This window comes from Camelina sativa, chromosome 13 (genome assembly GCF_000633955.1).
Source record: "Camelina sativa cultivar DH55 chromosome 13, Cs, whole genome shotgun sequence".
In the NCBI taxonomy this organism is placed as follows: Eukaryota; Viridiplantae; Streptophyta; class Magnoliopsida; order Brassicales; family Brassicaceae; genus Camelina; species Camelina sativa.
This window is the reverse complement of record NC_025697.1, coordinates 23,848,533-23,860,251: the sequence shown is the minus strand read 5'-3', so window position 1 is coordinate 23,860,251 and position 11,719 is coordinate 23,848,533. Positions and strand designations below refer to the sequence as shown.

Below are 11,719 nucleotides of genomic sequence, written 5' to 3'. Positions count from 1 at the left end.
GCTAATAAGTAATAACATACACAATACTAAAAAATAATATGAAAATTAAAATCTACTCACAAAATTTAATATCTAAATTTTTTATACATTCATACTAATCTGTAAAGGTTACAATAACTTAGGATTTTTATTTTAGGATTTTTTATTTTTATTTTTTGTCAATAAAGTATAAGTTAGGATCATTACTAGGGAGATTATTAAGATGTTTTGATCCGAATTTATTGGGTAAAGAAACCCTCATTTAAACTTAGATTTTGAAATGCTTGAAAAAATTCATTTGATAAAAATATCTTATAAATACAACGAGCTTCTAATTTTCATGGACGCATTTTCTGGCTATAACCAGATCCTTATGCATAAAGACGATTAAGAGAAGACCTCGTTCATCACCGACCAAGGAACCTACTGCTACAAAGTCATGTCATTCGGCTTGAAGAACGTTGATGCCACTTATCAATGTCTGGTGAATAATGAACGAATATGGAATATTTGGACTTAGTCAAATACCGATTCAAATATATTCTCCACTATCTTAGGCAGATCAATCTTGTTGATAATTGATTTGTCTTTAAATATATTGTAATCTCCATTGTAAAGGATGAAGGAAATAAACATTCTTTTAAATAAGATGTTCGCAGAACAACTTGACCGAACAATGCAAATAAATATCAACGACTTGCTCGTCAAGTCGCTACACGCTAACGAGCATATCACCCACCTTCGGTAATGCTTTGACATTTTAAGCAAATACGATATGAAGTTAAACCCGGCTAAGTGTACCTTTCCAATGAAGTCAGGCGAGTTCCTCGGCTATTTGGTAACTCAACGAGGCATCAAAGCGAACCCAAAAGAAATAAAAGCCATTATCGATTTGCCATCACCAAAGATTGCTAAAGAAGTTTAACGATTGACTGGCCAAATCACGGCTCTGAATCGCTCCATCTCAAAGTCGACTGACAAATGCCTCCCATTTTACTAATTATTTAAGATCAAAGGAAAGTTCCAATGAAACGAAGCCTTCTACAATGTGTTCAAAAAGCTAAAAAACTACCACTTCACACCACCTATAGATAATAAAAAGGTTTATCGCTAATCTTAGAGACTTGAGAACAATTAGAAACAATTTTCGTCTTAAAAAATAAATTTGTTAAGATATATAGACTAAGAGTTAAGACACTGATAGATGCATAATAATAATATACCTTAAGAGGACAATTCTATTAATTAACCGTTTGATACTATAAAAAAATTATCTTGAAGGATTTTTTTCTTATTTGCCTTATCTATGTCAACATGCTGTTGTAATTGCTATAGATTTAGGTTGACCGAAAATGTTATTTTTAGCGAATCATTCATTTAGAGTATNAATAAAAAGGTTTATCGCTAATCTTTGAGACTTGAGAACAAACAATTTTCGTCTGAAACGAAACACTTTACCCCATATTTTTATTCTCAAGAAATTAAATTGTTAAGGTATATAGACTAAGAGTTAAGACAGTGATAGATGCATAATATACCTTATGAGGACAATTCTACTAATTAACAGTTTAATACTATAAAATTTTATCTTAAAGGATTTTTTTTCTTATTTGCCTTATTATCTATGTCAACATGCTGTTGTAATGGCTATAGATTTAGGTTGACCGAAAATATTATTTTTAGCGAATCATTCATTTAGAGTAACGTGTGTGGTAATAACCCAATTTATTAATATCACATACAGGTTAGTATTATTAAGTTTCAGAAAAGAAAACAATTACTACAAATTAACAATTCTCTCGTACAAGAATCATCGTGCAATATGACAAATTAATATTCAAAATAATGAGTAATGATAGTGTTTTTTTTTCTAAACCATAGAGTAGAGAAGAATCTCAAAGACTAGTTGTGTTGAGCAGCTCTCTGTAATCCTTACGAATTCCCCACAAAATCTCACTGCATTTTTTCATGCTTGGTCTCGAACCTCTATGAGGAGCTAGACACTGAAACGCCATCTCCAATACCTTCTCTAATGCTAAGTTGTTCGCTGGACTTTGTTCTAGCTTCGGGTCCAATACCGAAATCGTATCCCCACTCGTGAACTTCTTGATCGCCTGATCAAATCACGACCATTAAACGAATCAAAACACGAGTCACATAGTACTATATATATATATAGATACATAGTAGTTTAGATAATGTTTAGTTTACCCATCTAATGGTGATGCGTTCTTTTTGTCCCCTGCTAAGCTCAATGGGACGTCGACCTGTGAGAATCTCGACGAGCAGGACACCAAAGGAGTAGACGTCGCTTTTCTCTGTGAGTTGATACGTTGTTAAGTACTCAGGGTCCAGGTAACCTGCGGTTCCTTTGACTTGTGTTGAGACATGTGTGGCTCCTGATTCGGTATCTGGAGCTAATCTTGCGAAACCGAAATCTGCAACCTTGGCTCTGAAATTCTCAGTGAGGAGAATGTTCGAAGACTTTATGTCTCTATGGATGATAGGTGGCTCTATTATACATCAAGAAAACAAATGAGTCAAATTAAGAACAAGTACAACGTAACTGACATGGAAGAAATTAACTAAAGAGAGAAAGAAGGATTCATACGTACGTGTATACATGTGAAGATAGGTAATGGCATGAGCTACATCTGTTGCGATATCTAGCCGAGTGGCCATGTCTAGAACCTTTCCTTCCTTGCCTACAAAGAGCCTCCTCCATTCAAAAACATTGCTCGAATTGTAATGAAATATTATTTATGAAAAGAGAGAGTAGAAAGTACTCACAATCCAAGTGATCTCTGAGAGTTCCATTGGCTACATACTCGACAATGAGAATCTTCTCGTCATCGTGCACCACATATCCATAATATTTGACCAGACTCAAGTGTGTAACTTGAGCCAAGGTCTGAATCTCACTCTTAAACTCTGCACCTTGACGGTCGTCGTGCATACTCTGCATACATATATATACCCTTCATCATCATATTATAATTAATTGAGTAACAATATATGGTGATCGATTCTCTTTTGTAATTTAGCTAGCAGAATAATTTTGAAAAAAAGACTTGAGAAGAAGAGAAGATCAAAGACCTTTTTGGCCCGTTTGACAGCAAAGGTAGTGCCATCTCTAAGTTTGACCTTGTAAACAGTGCCAAAACCTCCTTGGCCGATCCTGAAGGATGGGGAGAAGTTCTTGGTAGCGTCGTAGATTTCATGGAAGGTGAATCTTGAATGCTCTGTTTCGTTAGCATTCCCATTATTATGCCTCTGCAAACTTCCAGTTGAGCTCCTTCTATTATGTTCTGTACAGAGAACAGAGTATACACACACATTAACACATACACAAAGACCAATAAATAAATAATATCATCAATTGTTATGATATATCAAACGGTGAAATTAAAAAAAAAAACATCAACTATACGAGTAATACAGAAATTGAAAAAAGCTATATATCATAACCCTTGGAGGAATATAGATAAGATACCGGAAGAAGAGGACTTATTAGAATCGTTGAAATTTTTGGAGGAAACGGAATCGGGAGGAGTGAAGCAGTTGATGAAGATGCGGGAGATCCAACTGGCGACGGAGCTAGTGGATTTGTCGGTGGGGGTAGGTGTAGGGCTAGGGAAGGAACGATCGGTGATAGAACTCGTTATGCTGTAAGAAGAAGAAGCGGTTGCAGCAGGAGAAGATCCGCCGGTGTAGCTATGTCTCCGACGACTGGGCATCGGAAAATTACGTAGAGCCCTCGTTTCGTTAGTGAAACGTCGTAACAATAGCGGACAAGGGAAGAGACTGACTTTTACAATTTCAACTTACAAATACTTTTTTTTGTTTTGTTTTGTTTTTTTCTTTCTTTCTTCTGCGTTGATTATTTATTTTTCATAAGACTCTCTTTTTTTTCCTTTTCGGTGTGTATTTATTGCCGCCAGCTCCAGCTATACATACAACTTGACGTTCTCTAATTAACGAGTAATTCAAACCCCGACAAGTTTAGATTATTAAGCGTATAATTATTATTCCCCTAATATTTTTCTATTACATAGTCTCATGATTTGTAATCATTGTCTTAACATAGAATTTGAAAAAAAATAGAAGACAAAACGGTTCGTTATTACATAATATTATTATTATGCCAAATATACTGTACATTTTGACAAATCAGATATACTATTCGCTATTACATGATAGCAAATAGTATATATAAGTATATAACATCAAGAAAATTTATAAGCATGTTTTTTTTTGTTTGGAATAATGAAATTGATTTGTCAACAAAAGATAATTACGGCAAAAAAAAAAAAACAATATAGAGGATAATAATTAGTAGTAGTTCATTGCCAGACGTAATCTATCTAATCCGTCTGATACTAGTATCTGTTTAGAGACCACCATATTAATAAATGCGAGACCCTCTCTGTTTAATGCAATAATCGCAATCGCATTAAATTTTGTATTTTTCAGAACATATATATACCCAATCAATAATAAAAGTAAACTTTAAGTTAGATTTTTTTCATTGGATATTCCCATAGGATTTTAGAATACGTTCTTTAAAAGCGGTAGGCTTAAAATATGAAATGGTAAATAAATATTAAGTAACTTTGATTTTAAGGTAATCAATCAATAAATATAATACTAATATAAATTAATTAGGCTATATTAATATGGTTAGGATGGAAGATTCATAGCAGTTGAAGTAGGAATGATATTTGACCCACTTTACCAATCAATAAAGAATAATAGTCTCTGACAGTGACAGAGGGCTTGACCTTTTTAATAATGGGCCATGATCCAAAATGTTTGTAGCCCATGTTTCATAACATAAGCCCATCTCTGTAACTGACGTCATACCCATCATATATAAAGAATAATGATAATTAGGCAGAGTAATTAATGAAGTGTGTGAGTGGTTAAAGTATAATTAACGATGAGGATGAGAGCCTTAAGCGGCCTCTAGTAGTATAGTATAGAGAGAAAAGAAGAGAGCTCCCCTCTCCTCCTTCGCCACCATTTCACTTTTCATCACCGAAGAAGGCATCAATCTCCGGCGTCTTCTCTCTCTCAGGTTTCTTTCCTGAGTTTCCTGGGTTTACGATTCCGTCTCTTATATTTAGTTTTTTTTTTCCCCGGAATCTGTTTTCGTCATTTTTATTTATTTATTTTTTAATAATTGTCTTTACGGCTTCGTCGAATTTTAGGGTTCAGGTATCGTTTCGTTTGTGTTATTTTAGTTTTCAATTTCAATGTTTATATTATGTGTTGGGGATTTGGCTGAATCGTCTTCATGTTGTGTAAGGATTTAGTTTTAAAGGTCTTATTGGTAGAGTTACCATTATCAATGGCTTTGAAGATGGGTTGTCTTGTATTTGATTGATTTTTGACGAAAGTTGAAAAGTCACTACTCGGGTCTCTGTTTTTTTTTGTTACAACTAATTGACTTGAATCCTTAAGGTATATTAGAATATAAAATCACATTCTTTGTGAAATTTCAAGTTTTCAGCTATTTGGAGGAACGAACACACTAGACAAAAGCATTTTGATACCTTTGTTGTTTGTGTTTCTTAATTCTTATGATACAATTTTTCTCTGGGATTTTGCTTACTAATAATGACTTGACTTGTATTATGTGTACTTTAGTTGCTTGCATCCATAAGAAGACGACTCATTCGTTATGTTCTCTTTCCTGCAGGGCATCTGTAAAAATGCTTCAAGGACTACTACTCTTGTCTGCTTAAAGTATTTTATTATAGTTGGTAAATATGGGAGGTTGCTGTTGTTCCTCCAGGAAGTCACATCTTGTTGGCACACCTGTTTACTATTACGTCAGTTACTCCATCTTTTATCTGCCTTTTGTCTTTTTGGTCAATCGTGTTTTTACTTAAAAGCAAAATTTGGGATAAGAGCATTATGGCTTTTTAATTGTGCTTGAGGTTGTGGGGTTAAGCTGTTATCGTTGTGAAAAATATGTCTTCTGAACATATTGTAGGTAGACACAATGTTTCTATTTACTAAAGTTTGTTACGCCAGTGTCCAGAATCTTTTGAAGAGGTTGGGCCTTCAGGAACCCGAGCTGCTGTGGGATCAGCACTCACCGCAGGCCTCTTGGTTGATATAGGTTTGGAGACATCTATACCTGACACCTTTTGTGCTCCTGCTCCTCTTCCATATGATTTGCTTTTGGGGAAACCACAGTCCACAGATTCTGAATCTAGCAAAGGAAGGATTAGTGGAAGCAGTTTTGAAACGCTAGCAACATGTGAAGATCTCGGTGGGTCAGACTGTAAAACTCAAGACACCTCAGACATTATTTCCCCGAGGAAATCAGATTTCTCAAATCAAAAAGGATGGAAGAAATTGGTGGATGAAGAGGAGGAGGATGAATGTTGTCCCATTTGCTTTGAAGGTAAGAAGTCTACATCGTTGAATGAACAATTTCATAAAAATGTTTGCTTTTGATTAAAATCCATGATGATTCATTTGGTTCATCACATGCAGATTATGATGGTGAAAATCCAAGACTAACGACAAAGTGTGAGCATGATTTTCACCTCTCTTGTCTTCTGGAGTGGATTGAAAGAAGCGATAGTTGCCCTATCTGTGATAAGGTGTGTTTCCCGCTCGAGTTATGATGATTAATGAATTGCAAGTTACTTACCAATTCATTCGTATCCAATGCAATCAAATGGAAACAGAGTTGGGAATTCGTAGTTAGATCAATTTATTGATGGTTGCTGAAAGATTTTTGCGTATATAGGGGAGAGAAATGCACAATTGGCAACAACATACTAACATTATGTTTTTTTGGTTCCCCAATTTAACACAGGAAGTTGTGTTTGATGATTGCTTGAACTAGCATATCACAATCCCCTGGCTTGAAAGATTGAAGGTGTGCCGCTTTATTTGGTTAGTCTACTACATAAAATTTGTATACATCTCTTTTTGGTCCTTGCTGGCTCGTAATTGTTTTGTTGGGTGTCCACATTGTCTGCTGCTTAGTTATTATTTTTTTTTTTTTTGACGAATTGGTTATGTTGCAATCATATGGATGGAATAGACATACAATTGTAAATATTACCTAGTATCTTTTTTGTTGGTGTGTGATAAAGAAGATACATAGGTCCAATTCGGCTGTTCGATTGTTTGCATCTCCATAAAACAAAATCATGTTCACTCGTGTCTTGATCCATGAATCTATCTTGGCATGAAGCATGGTTTAGTAGTGTTCATTGCTGTGTTGCTCAAAAAGAAAAGAGAGAGATTCAAGTGATCCATATAGTCTAAAGAGAAAATTATGAATATTCCAAATTAAAAAAAGTGATCCACATGCGGTTAAGGCTTGTCTTGTGTACGTACGAACGATATTTTATCATTATTCTTTGGTAATAAATACATTTGTGTCTGCTTGTATAAAATAATTAAAATAATACTTATAATTAAGAAATAATTAAGACTTTAGTTAGGAATCATTTAAGAAGAAGAGAGAAAAAGAGGTCATTGGCTTTGACTAATAAGCAACTATGTCTGCCACCTCCGTTTTCCATTATTTATTTCCTCTTCTGCCCTTCCCTTTTTTTTCTTTCTTTTAATTCTATGTACATCATCATTCTCCGTCAGCGAAATAAAACATGTTAATTTAGCCTAAAGAATTCTAATAAAACTATATATTTGGATCGCATAATATAAATTAAGTAAAAACAAATTACAAATTTCCGGGCATCTTCTTTAACTAAACTGATCAAAGTCGAACATTGTCACCGATGAAAAGCAATAAAAAAGACTTGGTGTGTGATCATCATCACGCTGTGATGGTGGGACCTGACGGTGGCGTTGGTGGTCATAAGGAGGAGAGGGTTATATGGTAACTTTAGCGTAGGGACTATAGTTCCAAAACCTTTTTTATGTGAGAGAGTGAAAATTCTCTTTTACTTTTGTTTTTGAAGATCGTGTGTCCGTGAGAAGTCGTCAGCTTTTACAGATTTTTAATCTTCCAAAAATTCTCTCTACATTTCAAACGTAGAGAGAGAGAGAGAGAGAGAGAGAGAGAGATAAAAAGAGCTTTCTTGCTTTTTTGGAGGTTTCCCATGTCTATCAGTATCATCACCATCGAGAAAATATCAACACCAACCAAACAATACAACATCTAAGAAAGAAGACGAAGAAGAAGAAGAAGAAGACTCAATGCCATGTACTACATCATATCTTCCTCTTCTTCTTCTTCTTCTTCTTCTTCTCCTCATCTTCCTTGTTCCACCGTCTGAAACTGCACAAAACAAAGTCATCATCAAAGGGAACCAAACGATCCTTAGTTTCAAATCTATCTTCCGGCTTGGTTTCTTCAGCAATAATGGTTCCTCCAATTGGTATTTGGGTATCTCCTATGCTTCTATGCCTAGTCCTACCCACGTTTGGGTCGCCAATCGAATCCGACCCGTCTCCGATCCCGACTCCTCCACGCTCGAGCTCACCTCCACCGGTTACTTAGTCGTCAGAGACTCCGTCTACGGCGTCCTTTGGCAGACTGATAACAATGAACCCGGTACCCATATCCGGTTCTCTGAAACCGGTAATCTGATTTTGATCGAAGACGACGGTTCTCCGGTTTGGCAGAGCTTCGACAATCCCACCGACACTTGGCTTCCGGGTATGAATGTCATCGGCCGAACCACTATGACTTCGTGGCGGACGCTGTTCGATCCTTCCCCTGGTTTTTACTCTCTCAGGCTCAGTCCAAGCTTCAACGAGTTCCAGCTTGTTTACAAAGGAACCACCCCTTACTGGTCCACCGGGAACTGGACCGGAGAAGCCTTCGTCGGCGTGCCGGAGATGACTGTTCCCTACATCTACAGGTTCCATTTCGTTAACCCTTACACTCCCGCCGCGTCCTTTTGGTACATCGTCACTCCCGAGCCGATGCTAACGCGGTTCATGGTCGACGCCAACGGCCTGCTGAGGCAGTACACTTGGGAGCCGCAGACGCAGAGCTGGAACATGTTCTGGGTTCAGCCGGATACTCCCTGCTCCGTTTACAGTCTCTGTGGTCAGTTAGGGTTCTGCAGCGGCGAATTGCTCAAGCCATGTGCCTGTGTACGCGGTTTCCGCCCTAAGAACGACGCTGCGTGGAGATCTGATGATTTCAGCGACGGATGCCGCCGTGATAACGGTGATTCCGGCGAAAAGACTGATACTTTTGAGGCGGTTGGTGATCTGCGGTACGACGGCGATGTGAAGATGTCGCGGTTGCAGGTAAGCAAGAGCTCCTGCGCCAAAACCTGCCTAGGAAACTCTTCTTGTGTTGGTTTTTATCACAATGAGAAATTGAATCTCTGCAAAATATTACTTGATCCGCCGATTAATTTGAAGAATTCGAGCTCACTGACCGGAGTTAATGGTGATCTGTTGTATATCAGAGCTCCGAGGAACGGGAATTCTAAGGGAAACATCTCTAAAACGATTATTATATTGTGCAGCGTTGTCGGGTCAATCTCTGTTCTTGGGTTTACACTGTTGGTGCCATTGATGATTCTGTTGAAGAGGAATCGAAAGAAGAAGAAGACGAGGAAGGAAGACGAAGATGGGTTCGCTGTGCTGAACTTAAAGGTCTTCTCTTTCAAGGAGCTTCATGTAGCTACCAATGGGTTCTCGGAGAAGGTTGGACACGGCGGTTTTGGGGTGGTTTTCAAAGGAACATTACCGGGTGCTTCCACCTTTGTGGCCGTCAAACGCTTAGAAAGACCTGGGAGTGGCGAGAGCGAGTTCAGGGCTGAGGTATGCACCATTGGCAACATCCAACATGTCAATCTCGTTAGGCTTCGAGGTTTCTGTTCTGAGAATCTTCACAGACTTCTCGTCTACGATTACATGCCACAAGGATCCTTGAGCTCCTACTTGTCTAAAACAAGCCCCAAACTGTTAAGCTGGGAAACCCGTTTCAGGATCGCTCTAGGTACTGCCAAAGGGATCGCTTACCTGCATGAAGGATGCAGGGACTGTATTATTCACTGTGATATCAAGCCGGAGAACATTCTTTTGGACAGCGATTACAACGCCAAAGTGTCTGATTTTGGCTTGGCTAAACTCCTTGGCCGCGACTTCAGCCGAGTTCTAGCCACAATGAGAGGGACATGGGGCTACGTGGCTCCCGAGTGGATATCAGGTTTGCCCATCACGACAAAAGCCGATGTGTATAGCTTCGGAATGACATTGCTCGAGCTGATTGGTGGTCGAAGAAATGTCATTGTCAATAGCGATACAATGGGAGAGAAAGAGACAGAACCTGAAAAATGGTATATATATAATAGACAATGATGTAATGTTGAGTCAATTGTGAAAGAATAGAGCATTGAATCAATGATTCTTTCATTTTTTTTAGGTTCTTTCCGCCATGGGCAGCGCGTGAAATCATACAAGGCAACGTGGACTCTGTGGTTGACTCTAGACTCAACCGAGAATACAACACGGAAGAGGTGACGAGGATGGCCACAGTGGCAGTATGGTGCATACAAGACAATGAAGAGATAAGGCCAGCGATGGGAACGGTAGTGAAGATGCTTGAAGGAGTTGTGGAGGTGATGGTTCCTCCACCACCTAAATTGATACAAGCTCTAGTCTCCGGGGATTCATATCGAGGAGTGAGCGGCACAAGCTGTAGCGAAGGCCATGGATGTTCGGATCTCAATACTGGATTGTCTAGCCCCGGCTCACGGTCGTCTTTTGGTAGACCTTCTCCTTGATTAATTTGAAGTTTGGTCAAAGCCGGTCTTACATGTTGTATGTTTTTTCTCTGGCTCTCTAAGAGGGTTGTATGGAACTGTTGAAGCTATGTGTCAATTTCCCATTAAAAAGGGATGAGCGTTAGTCAAAGCAGACATGAGTCACATTACCATAGATTCAACTCACTCATTCATCACTAATCGTATTTTCAGATATATCATTAATAAGTCATTAGTCCTTTCCTTTCCTTTCATATTAGCAAAGTTCAGTGAATCCAGGCATGAATTATTGTCTAAAGTGGACCCATTAATTAACAGCTACTGCTTGACTTAATGGACCGTTAGCAGTTAAAACCATGGATTATGTCTGTATCTAATGGCATATATGTCAAATATTATAGCATGTATTCGATGAGAATCATTACGTATGATTTGAAACAAATCAATAAACCCGTGTGAGTAGCTTTTAACTATATTAACGGTGATAATAAAACTCAGAATCTTTTTAATTTTTTAATGGAATGCTAGATTTTCTCTTCTGCTTCTCCACGGCTAACCTGAATCATAGGCAAACCANAAAAAAAAAAAAAAAAAAAAAAAAAAAAAAAAAAAAAAAAAAAAAAAAAAAAAAAAAAGGAATCTGCTGTCTTCTTTGTTTTTCAATCCTTGTCTCTCTAAACCTCTCCCCCACGTAGAGAAAATTAGAAAAAAAATAGCCGCAAGCGGAGAAAATGGAAATCCCGGTTAGAGAGGAGAGAAGATCCTCATCCTCTGCCGGACCATTACAAGAAACCATCTCCTTAGCAGCTGATGACGCCGTCGATAGCGGTCCTTCCTCTCCGCTTCTCGTCAAAGTCTCTGTCTTTGAAACAGAGCAGCATGAGACGACGAAGCTTCTTAACGCTCCGTCAACTCTGCTCGGAGATACCACCGCAGACGCTGATTTCCCTCCCATACAAAGCTGGCGAGATGCAAAACTCGTCTGTTTGGTCGAAACGTCCAAGCTTTGGGAAATCGCT

General features: G+C 38.0%; 3 protein-coding genes and 1 pseudogene across 3 annotated transcripts; 3 read left to right on the top strand and 1 right to left on the bottom strand.

Moving 5' to 3' along the window:
* Nucleotides 1,704-3,863, bottom strand: LOC104737743 (calmodulin-binding receptor-like cytoplasmic kinase 2). The gene is made up of 6 exons (XM_010457995.2): nucleotides 3,473-3,863; nucleotides 3,076-3,287; nucleotides 2,770-2,938; nucleotides 2,595-2,684; nucleotides 2,191-2,492; nucleotides 1,704-2,093 (listed from the first exon to the last, which is right to left on the bottom strand). The coding sequence occupies exons 1-6, from the start codon at nucleotides 3,714-3,716 to the stop codon at nucleotides 1,875-1,877; spliced, it is 1,236 nt and encodes a 411-aa protein (XP_010456297.1). The 5' UTR covers nucleotides 3,717-3,863; the 3' UTR covers nucleotides 1,704-1,874.
* LOC104737742 (probable E3 ubiquitin-protein ligase RHB1A) lies at nucleotides 4,902-7,161 on the top strand. The gene is made up of 5 exons (XM_010457994.2): nucleotides 4,902-5,056; nucleotides 5,681-5,813; nucleotides 6,019-6,394; nucleotides 6,487-6,596; nucleotides 6,815-7,161. The coding sequence occupies exons 2-5, from the start codon at nucleotides 5,751-5,753 to the stop codon at nucleotides 6,842-6,844; spliced, it is 579 nt and encodes a 192-aa protein (XP_010456296.1). The 5' UTR covers nucleotides 4,902-5,056; nucleotides 5,681-5,750; the 3' UTR covers nucleotides 6,845-7,161.
* Nucleotides 7,915-10,901, top strand: LOC104737740 (G-type lectin S-receptor-like serine/threonine-protein kinase SD2-2). Its single transcript, XM_010457993.2, has 2 exons — nucleotides 7,915-10,274; nucleotides 10,361-10,901. The coding sequence occupies exons 1-2, from the start codon at nucleotides 8,170-8,172 to the stop codon at nucleotides 10,719-10,721; spliced, it is 2,466 nt and encodes an 821-aa protein (XP_010456295.1). The 5' UTR covers nucleotides 7,915-8,169; the 3' UTR covers nucleotides 10,722-10,901.
* The window catches only part of LOC104737739, a 2,856-nt pseudogene continuing 2,222 nt past the window's right edge, over nucleotides 11,086-11,719 (top strand).

Excerpts from the sequence above, each read along its gene's own strand:
- LOC104737743 (XM_010457995.2), bottom strand. The coding sequence starts at position 3,716 with ATGCCCAGTCGTCGGAGACATAGCTACACCGGCGGATCTTCTCCTGCT. Across the intron at positions 2,493-2,594 it reads CTATCTTCACATGTATACAC|AGCCACCTATCATCCATAGA; the intron begins GTACGTATGAAT and ends GATGTATAATAG. Across the intron at positions 2,094-2,190 it reads AACGCATCACCATTAGATGG|GCGATCAAGAAGTTCACGAG; the intron begins GTAAACTAAACA and ends TGATTTGATCAG.
- LOC104737742 (XM_010457994.2), top strand. The coding sequence starts at position 5,751 with ATGGGAGGTTGCTGTTGTTCCTCCAGGAAGTCACATCTTGTTGGCACA. Across the intron at positions 5,814-6,018 it reads GCACACCTGTTTACTATTAC|TGTCCAGAATCTTTTGAAGA; the intron begins GTCAGTTACTCC and ends TTGTTACGCCAG. Across the intron at positions 6,395-6,486 it reads TTGTCCCATTTGCTTTGAAG|ATTATGATGGTGAAAATCCA; the intron begins GTAAGAAGTCTA and ends CATCACATGCAG.
- LOC104737740 (XM_010457993.2), top strand. The coding sequence starts at position 8,170 with ATGCCATGTACTACATCATATCTTCCTCTTCTTCTTCTTCTTCTTCTT. Across the intron at positions 10,275-10,360 it reads GAGACAGAACCTGAAAAATG|GTTCTTTCCGCCATGGGCAG; the intron begins GTATATATATAA and ends CATTTTTTTTAG.